This window comes from Camelus dromedarius, chromosome 23 (assembly GCF_036321535.1).
Source record: "Camelus dromedarius isolate mCamDro1 chromosome 23, mCamDro1.pat, whole genome shotgun sequence".
In the NCBI taxonomy this organism is placed as follows: domain Eukaryota; kingdom Metazoa; phylum Chordata; class Mammalia; order Artiodactyla; family Camelidae; genus Camelus; species Camelus dromedarius.
In genome coordinates, this window is record NC_087458.1 from 17,197,721 (window position 1) to 17,207,270 (window position 9,550).

A 9,550-nucleotide genomic window follows, 5' to 3' on the forward strand; every position below is an offset into this window, starting at 1 on the left:
CATCTTCACTTTTAAAAAATCCCCTGGACAGATCCTTTATATGGCAAGTTCATATCACAGGTTTAAAATCATATGTAATATACAAGAATTATATGTTGACACATGACATCTGACAAACATCTTTGCAGGAATGCCAAGAACATTTACATTCTATGAGTGTTTTTCCAAAAACAGACACTCACAAAACTGTACCTTCATTTGTTTGCATTTATGCTTTTATCAAATCAGAACATTTGGCCTCATGGAAGTTTCTTGTCATGGAAACCACATCACTCTAAATACCTGACAGTGTACAAATGTGTGCCATTAGGGCTTGGCTCTCCTAATACTACTCACTTTAAAAAAAAAAAAAAAAGGAATTGCAGTCAAACATTCAGCACTTTATGCTAGTTAACATCACACACGGCTGGGGGAATGTATTTGTCTTTTTGAAATAAATTTTACTCTAGACGTCACATTAAAATGTGTTAATACACAAAGGTCTAGGCTAAGTAGCTTTTGCCCTACCATAATCCTAGCATTTATACATTTTTAAGTCCCTACAACACTTGTACTGAATTAAGACTTACTGAATGTATACCTTATTCAATACAAGTAAAAAGAGCACAACCTCTGAGAACAATTTAAAGTCACCGAATCCCATGGGGATGAAAAGTGACTAAGACTGTACTTGCTAATCCTCACACAGAGGACTGAGTAGAATTTCCACCATTAACATCCTTCCCATGCACTCACCCTGTGGCATTAAAAATCCATCCCTTTTTCCCCCAAGACAGTTAATAGAATGTATTTAGCCATGTGTCTCCTCTAAACTCTTGACAATTCTTAACTCATACCATGGCAGCAACTACATATTCAGCAACTGAAGCACCATGAGGGACAAAAGAAAAACAGTGTCACAAAATATTGTATTTCACCACCAAGATTTCACAGTGAGCAAAGGGATAAGTTAGAAAAGGAATTCTGAGATTCCAGAGCCTTAGTCTCTCCGCTTTTGCGTGGGAAAGAATATTCCTTCCTTCCAGTAGCCAGCACTGGAAAAGGGAACACTGAGTCTTTTTGGTGGCAGGCTGGCCTTGCCCACTGGATTTGGGTCCATTGAAGTCCTCGTGGGTCCACGGTCCCAGCCGTAGAGGCAGCCAGCAGGTGCAGGAGGTGAGAAGGGCCAGAGATCCAAGGAGAGCTCTCTGTGTCTACTATCTTCAAGGTATCACTCTAGATCCCTAATTTTCCTGTGTTCCTGCAATTATAAGAGTGCATGCCGTCAGGACAGTTAACATTTTGCATGCTAACAGCAACAACAGAATTCACCTTCTAGCACTGACAACTGTGTACACTCTCACAAGGCTAGCCCGTACATGAATACCAAAATCCTACCTAGGACAGTAAAACTATTCCATATGATACTATAATGGTGGGTACATGTCAGATACATTTGTCAAAACCCATTCAATATACAAAACCAAGAGTGAACTCTAATATAAACTGTGGACTTTAGTTAATAATAATGTATCAATATTGGTCCATCAACTGTAACAAAATCCCACACTAATGGAAGGTGTTAATAATTGAGGAAATTGGAGGATGGGGTTAAGGGGCTGTGTTGGAACTCTCTACTTTCTGCTGAATTTTTCTGTAAACTTAAAATTAAACATGCAAAAAGTCTATTAACTTAAAAAAAAATCGATTCAGAGGGGATCTGACTGTTCCAAATTCTCACAAAGCCAAGCCAAGTGGTTAAGAATACGGATTCTAGAACCAGACTGCCTGGGTGTGAATCCCGGCTACACCATTTACTAGTTTTGAGATTTCAGGCAAGTTACTCAACTTTTCTGTGCCTCATTTTCTTCATCTGTATAATAATAAATATAATAGCCCCTGTCTCATAGAATCCTAGCTTAGAACAGTTCCTAGAACATAGTAAGTTCCATGCAAGGGTTAGCAGTCACCGTTATTATTAACTTTCATAAATGAAATGGCCCAATGAAGGCCAGATCCTGGTTTCTTTCCTCTCCTTCTACAGAGAAATGGAACAGCTTTCCATAAAATACCATGAAGGTAGTGATTTCTCCCCCTAGAATCTGGCAGATTTGGAAGATTCGAGGAACAACAGAACATGTACCTTCTTTCAAAACTGTATATGACCTTCAAATCTTACCTGATTCCTTTGGACTTAAATTAACTCAGAAGGCATTTGGTAGGATCCTTCTGATTGAAGGCTGTGACTGCTGCTGTGGAATACATAAAAACGTGAAATAAATCACTGTTGCCAAACGTGAAAAGAGACAAATGTGCAGAACGTGCAGTGGCATGCTATATACAAAAATGCAACTTACCTGGAAGGGACAAATTTTTTTCCTGCAAGAAAAAGAAAACCATTAATATGAGCTAAATGACTTTTAAGGACATATTACAACTAGAAACCAACATGACTCTATTCAGCAGGGTTTGTAAACTCAATGCCTTCAGGGCCCCCATAATAATCAGAACACAAACACAACTTGGTGGCAACTGAGCAGGGGAAGCAAACTGCACCCTCATCCAAAGGGCCCAGCAGCTTCCTAATGCAAGCAGAGAGCAGATAGCTATACTTTAAGCTTGCCAGGCTTGTCTTCCAATTGTGTCTTGAGAAGCCCCAAATCTAGATACAATGTAAAATTTCCCACTTTGTAAACGTCAGAACTTAATTCAAAAAATTTTGAAGATACTCTAGGCCAAACCAACCAGGAGTGTAGCTAGATGTGTTTGCATGTTCCCCATGAGATACTCCCAAATTTAAGCCTCTATTCCAAATAAAGTTTTTGGAAACATTTATTTATTTTCTCTGGAAATACTCATTATGGCAGCCTCATGGGACAACTCTGAGGGGCACCATAGAATTCAATGTGCATAGCACCCCCTGGAGGTGGCCAACGTTAGCACAACTAACATGTCTATTTCCTAAAACTCTTCCCACTTTGAGTTGTATTATAAACGCTTTCCGTAAGACTTCTGCTTAATTATACTGCAGTTTATTAGCGTTTATCTAGTGACTAGATTCTAATTACTCGTTAAATCTGCAAGAGACAATGTAACTCATCGATGAGAAAAAAAATTTTTTTCCAAAACCTTCTTAGAGTACATTCATAAATGCCCTCACCTTTCTTCCGAAGGCGTTTCAGAAGCCAGAGGAGAAAGGATGCTGATGTCATGAGGGAGATTCCAGCAGCAGAAAGTCCAGCTACCAAGGGAACTTTGGATTCAGCAGGGGCTAAGAAAACAGAACGGGGGAGAACTGTCATGGAAAGGAATTAAATTTTAAGTCTTCCTGTTCTGTCCCTTTGCCCTTTTCTTTGTACATTTATTACAGTGTACAAAGCAGAAGAGCCATCTAGTTCAATACGTGAGGAAGAGAGATGGTACTAAGGCCTTTGAGATCTGCCCCAAAACACCTTTGTAAGTTTATCTTCCAACACTGCCAGGCAGAACTCTAATGTGCCATCTTTCACAGCACACCTTGGTTAATCAATCAAACAATCGATCAGTCTCTCTTTCCTCTCTCTCTCATTTTCCTTTCAACCTACTTTTCCCTCTAGCTCTCCTTTTCCTGATGAACAGAATTCTGTTGCCATGTCACTTGTTTTCTCTCTATCCCCGTAAAATTAAATATTCATCCATTCAGTGTTAACCTGAGCAAACTTCCTGATCTTTCTGGTTTGGACATAATGGATACTTCATTATTGTAGCCAGATAGCTTCCTTTCTTAGCTCCCTTTCTTCTCTCTGGCCCCCCAGACAACCACCGTCAGTCAATGCTTCACCTTCACAGGTAGGCAGCATCCCAGACCAGTGTCCTGTGGCATCACATGTCAGAGCTGCAGAGCCATTCAGTGTCCATCCTTCAGGACATGCAAACGTACACACGGTGCCAAACACAGGCTCCCCACTGCAGCTCCTGTTGATCTTTCCGGGAACATCCAAACTTGAACACTGTACTGCTGCAAATGATAGGATGTAGGTAGAGGTTAAGAAAAATCTATTGGAAAACTTCTAAAACTGTCAGAAAAGTCATCAATAAATGTAACTGATAAGCACTGCTTTGCTTTCAGCATGTAGGAAATTAGGATCAAGTCCCTTGGGGAAATCCTGGGTCAGAAACATTTGAGATATTTGACCCATCCTCCTTAAAGTCTGAATTCAGCCCTACCTTGGCAGGAGGGGACCTCCTGTGTCCATTGTCCCTGAGATGTACACTCAAGCTGAGCTGATCCACGTAATGCAAAGCCTTCCTCACAGCTGAAGGCACAGGAGGACTTGTAGGTGAACTCGCCAGCGGGGGAATGGGTACACGTCACTGAGCCATTCCTGGGCCAGGGGACAGCATTGCATTTCATGGCTGGAAGACATGAGTGTGTTCATTAGAACTTGGTGTCAGGCAGCAACAGATTTCCTAAGGTAAGCAAGTCCCTAGCTCTTCGATAGTGCTCACCGGAAAACTCGCAGCTAGATTTGCTTTGGAAACTTCCAGAAACCCTAGGAAAACAACTCATGGAGCCTCTCTCTCTGGGCTGGGCAAGGTTTTGCACTGGAAAGCTGAGATACCAAAATGATGGTTGGGAAATAATGTAACGGAATTAGAGAGTACTTGGCATCTGTTGTACGAGCCCAGTTCACTTTGGACAAAGCTACGCTCAGAGAATTCAAGACTCTTCATTAGTCCCGGGACAGGTGGGAGGATGGCTGTGTTTTCTCTGAATTCCAATCCCTTCATTGACAATGGTGCTAATTAGAGGACAGCCTTTTATAGGACCAGCGGTTCCTGAGCTCAGTTGTGACATGTGAAATAAGTTAGGGTCAAGAGGAAGATTTTTCTATAGCCAAGGAGCAACTTATCGGCCCTGGATGCCTACAGATGAGGCCAAAAAGACAGGAAGACATGAAGACAGCCACATAAAATTTGTCTGCTTTGCTGTTTGGTTTTGGTCTTGTGGCTTTTTGCCACTGGGAATCATTCTGTGCTGTATTTGGCTACAAAAATGCCAGTGCCTGATAGTGAAACCTGCTTGTTTTCAGTATCCTTGCTCTTGATTTATTAAATTAAATTAAATTTAAGAGCTTATGTAAGTATTAAGGGTGTCTCTACAGCTGACACCACACCTTAAACATTTGCATCACTGCCAGTTATAAGCAATTTCAGAAGAAAAACAAGAGTTTTAGAATCAAGTCATGTTCTCATAATCCTACTTTTTAAATTTTCTAAACTGATTTCTAATCTTTAGATGAAGATTTCTGCCTCTTCCAGGCCGATGTCTGTAAAGTTCTATTAGCACAGTACAGTTAAGAAACCAGCGAAGCATCCACTCTTCTTACACACAATCTTTTCCCTGGATAAGCATTGGTTCTGTTATATTCATCTCAAAAATATAAGATGCTTGTTGTCCATCAACTCAGATCACTCTAGTTAAAGGTATCATTTTAAGTGCCCAGTCTTGAAGACTGCTGCTCTTTGAGAAAGGGAGAGTGTAAAGGAGACTGTCAGGCTCACCTTCACACACTGGAACTTGCTGTGTCCATTGCCCCTGGGCAGTGCATTCAACCTGGGCCGGTCCCTGCAACATGAAGCCTTCCGCACAGGTGAAGTGGCAGGATGACTTGAAGGCGAACTCTCCAGCAGACGAGTGGCTACAGCTCACAGAGCCGTTCTGAGGATCGTCCAGGGCATCACAGGGCACAGCTGTAACACATGTGCCACTTTACGTTAGCGGCTCTGGCTTGCCCATTTTGAGTACAGGCTGAGAAAGAGAACGCTAACGGCAAACCTTGATGTGGAACAACTCTACCTTTACACGTTGGCTGCTTGTTGTCCCAGTCCCCGGATGAGGTGCACTGCAGAGCCTGGGGTCCAGCTAGTTCAAACCCCTCCTTACACTCAAATGCACAGGTGGTGTTCCAGCGGAGGCTTCCGTGGCTCTGGGGACATTTCACGACTCCGTTGACAGGGTTTGTCAAAGCATCACACTCAACCACTGGGAATTCAAAAGAACACCGTGAATTTTACAGAAGAATGCTGTATTCACTTCCTATCGAACTGGAGTTTATAACAGTAAGGAAACTGCCTTCAGAGGGCAGATCCCGATGTCCTATGTTAATTCTTGGGGACATGCCCACTCACAATAAAGTTTTTATGCTTTTTTTCTTGATATTTTCATCTTCTCTGACTGATTTTTATTTTGACTCTGCTAAGTAGTCTCTGGTGTATTTTATTAGATAGCTCATCAGGTCTCTGATCTATTTTAAATAAGGCAAAAACAAAGAAAAATAACAGATTCTAGGTCAGGATTTATGACTAGCTGTGATTAAAAAAAAAAACTATCCTGACATACACAGAATATTCATCTATTTTAGCCCAGCACGACCTAAAGGAAAGAATTTGTTTTTTGTCTTTGACCTAGAAAGATACGACTGAGAGAGAAAAAAGGACATATTGAGGCTGCTTGATTATCATGATCTTAAGTTAATCCAATTGCATGGGCAAAGTTAAACAGAGAAAGAGAGAAATTCATTAAGCTTTCGAGGTTGTGGTTCCACTGTCTTATGAGTTTCCTTACAAATTACCAGAGCCTCAGAAACACTCACACCAGCACAGTTTAAAAACGTCTCTCAAACCAAGCTGGTGCCATATTGGCCATATATGTTGGCCAAGAGAACAAGTTTAATTACAGACAACAACAAACAAGAACTTTCCCTGAACTGCTGAAAATGTTCTAGGTTGGGTAAAAAACTAAAGCACAGAAGGATGAATTGGAGAACGTTCTGTGCATTCGGAGAGAGATTTACCATTGCAGGCTGGAAGAGGAGCGCTCCACTCTCCAGAGGAAGTGCACTGCGAGGTCTCCATGCTGCCTGGGACATAGCCCTCTTTACAGCTCACAGAGCAGGAAGAATTGTAGCTGAAGCTCCCCAAGGGGTGGTTGCAAACCAGGCTTCCGTGTTCAGGGGCTTTCTGTGCCTGACAGGACACAACTGTAAAGGGAAACCAAATCAGTTCTGCTCCTCTCTCATCCGGTATCAGGTGGGAAGAACACTGGAAACCCTAACTATTGTTCATTGACCACCAGGCGCTTTGAAAATGTTGTGTCTGCATTTGTTCACATCATCCCAACCGTGAGCCTATGAAGTTGATACTGTTACTGTCCTCATTTTACAGTGAGAAAGCTGGGACCCAGAGAGTTTAACTGCGTTGTCAGTGCGCCATAACTAATAAGTGGTGAATCTGGGATTCAAACCCAGGAGGGTCTGACTTCATTGCCTCAGCTCTCAACCGTCGTCTGACACCATATGCCCAAAGGAAGGGAAGACACGCAGACCTGACTCCACAGCCAGCCAGGATTTGAAATAGGGCTACCATCTCTAGTTGAGAAAGTGAGACAAAGACTTACCCTCCTCACACTTGAGTCCCCTGAAGCCAGGGTAGCACTGGCAAGTGTAGTTGTTGACGGTCTCTATACATTCACCGTGGCCACTGCAGGATGAGTGGGTACAGGCAGCTGTAGAAAAGACAGTCCATGATGATGATTGTTATTATACTTACAATGAGTTCCTTTGAAATTAGGATCAACAGTGTGCAACAGACATGTCACCAGCGCTACAGAGTGCCAGAAATTTAACTGTAGTGCTTTACCAAATGCCAAAGCTGAGTTTTAGGCTGAACCATTTTAAACCTGGATGTTAATTACAGATGTCAGGGGTCTGGCTGTAACTGGCACCAAAAATAGAAGATTCACTTTATCACAAACTCTAAAGGGAGTTCCCCTACTGCAAATAAACAAGTGACTCAAAAGTGTATTATATGTGTGTATATACACAGTGTGTAAGTATAAACCTATATATATATATATGCATATATGAATACAAAAATACATGCATTCTTGCTTAACATTCACACAAGAAGCAAAAAGGGATACTTTATCAAACAGACTGTTTTAAAACAAGATCTTTTTGAACACAAGATGGCCACAGTAGGGACCAGTTTCTGCATCCTGGCCACAATTTGTCAGGACGCTCACGGGCTGAATCTGCCTCCCTTGGCTGCCTCACCTCCCACCTCCCTCCCTACCTGTGTAGCACAAGGCGAGCTTCTTTTTGCTGCATCTCTCGTCGTTCCACTTGCCCGTGTCTTTGTCTCTCTTGATGTAGATCTCCACACAGTCCTCGTCGCTTTGCTTGTTGTTTGGTTCACCTGGAGCCCAGTTCTCAGCCTCTTTGGTCAGAGGTTTCTGGGTCCCAATCCAGGTCCACTTATTGTTGATCTTTCTGATTCCAATCCAGTAGTAATTTGGTGAATAGCTGAACATGGCATTCAGGTATTTGATCTCTTCCTGGTTTTGAATTGCGACCAGATGTGTGAACCTTTGCTGGCAATAAGCACTGGCCTCATCAAAAGTCATGTATTCCGTGGAAGCGTTGTAAGACCAGGCTTCGCTCTCTTTAAATGGGAGAAGCACTAATGGGGGAAACACATGAAAGGAATGGGGAAGTTTAGTCCTGGACTTTCTATTATCTTATTTTTGGCCTTGGGGATAACTCAAACTTTTTGTTTACCTTTTCCAAAGCAGGAAGGAGTCTGGATGGAGAAACTACCACTTACTCTGTATCTTTTTTGTGACTGACCCTCCATTTGGTGCTTTACCAGCACTCACCCACCGTAACCTAACAGGATAGCCACTTAACAGCAGAATACTAATCAGAATGACCAAGCTTCATTAAGCATTTAATATGCACCACCAAGCACTGCCTGAGGCAAAGACTTCACATGAACCATGAGACTGAATCCTGACAATGCCTCTGGGAAACAGGTTATTTACGATCAAAACTCTCTACAGAAGGAAGCTGAGACACAAGGAGGTAAATTACCCTTAGCCCAGGGCCCGACACATTGTGAAGCAAGGCCGGGAGTGATGCTAAACCACCTAGTGTGCACAGGGAGTTCGTCTAAGGAAGGCTTATGTCCATAGGGCGGAGGATAAGGAACCCTGGTCTGATGAATGACATTCACTTACCGAACATGAGAGCGGGGAGAAACTGTGAAGCAATCATGCCTTCAAGAGTTTTTTGGATCCAAAGATTAGACTTGAAATGCTTTTCTGGGGGGAGAAAGAACAAAATCAATTACAGTGTGAACTCCTTGGTAGTCACTTACATCATTCTATAATGAGGTGTAGAGTGGCATGATAAGACTCTTAGGCAAAGGATTGGAATCCTCTGCCACAATCTTTGTTCACGCCAAAGTTTACCAAATGAGTAAGTTAAAAAGTTAAGATTTTTATCATTTAAGTCAAAAAGAAAAGCCAGGTTTTACCTAGTCTGAATACAGTAAGAGCTTGCACAGACCTTTTATCAGGTTTTTTGCCTATCAGTTCACTGTGATAGTCTCCGTTTCAAGGCCAAGGCTGCTCTAGGAAAGACTTCTCGGCACTTACTGTTTTGTGAAGCTGTCGTTTCAGTGTCAGATTCCTCCCGTCTTGTGGCTGCTGCAGTCTTGTGCCGCTGTTGCAGTTCTGATGAGGAGTCAG

General features: G+C 42.3%; 1 protein-coding gene across 1 annotated transcript; it reads right to left on the reverse strand.

The window, feature by feature from the left end:
- Nucleotides 1-889: 889 nt before the first annotated feature.
- SELE (selectin E) lies at nt 890-9,550 on the reverse strand. Its single transcript, XM_010984484.3, has 13 exons — nt 9,458-9,550; nt 9,038-9,121; nt 8,095-8,481; nt 7,418-7,525; nt 6,816-7,001; nt 5,819-6,004; nt 5,524-5,712; nt 4,186-4,374; nt 3,800-3,976; nt 3,140-3,250; nt 2,337-2,358; nt 2,159-2,231; nt 890-1,240 (listed from the first exon to the last, which is right to left on the reverse strand). Exons 2-12 carry the CDS (start codon nt 9,072-9,074, stop codon nt 2,174-2,176), a joined length of 1,650 nt encoding a protein of 549 aa, XP_010982786.3. The 5' UTR covers nt 9,075-9,121; nt 9,458-9,550; the 3' UTR covers nt 890-1,240; nt 2,159-2,173.

Bases quoted from the DNA above. Each gene is read 5' to 3' on its own strand.
- SELE (XM_010984484.3), bottom strand. From the start codon at position 9,074: ATGATTGCTTCACAGTTTCTCCCCGCTCTCATGTTCG. The intron at 6,005-6,815 runs GTAAATCTCTCT...TTGAATTCCCAG, and splicing joins TCCTCTTCCAGCCTGCAATG to TGGTTGAGTGTGATGCTTTG. The intron at 2,359-3,139 runs GTGAGGGCATTT...TTTTTCTTGCAG, and splicing joins GAAACGCCTTCGGAAGAAAG to GAAAAAAATTTGTCCCTTCC.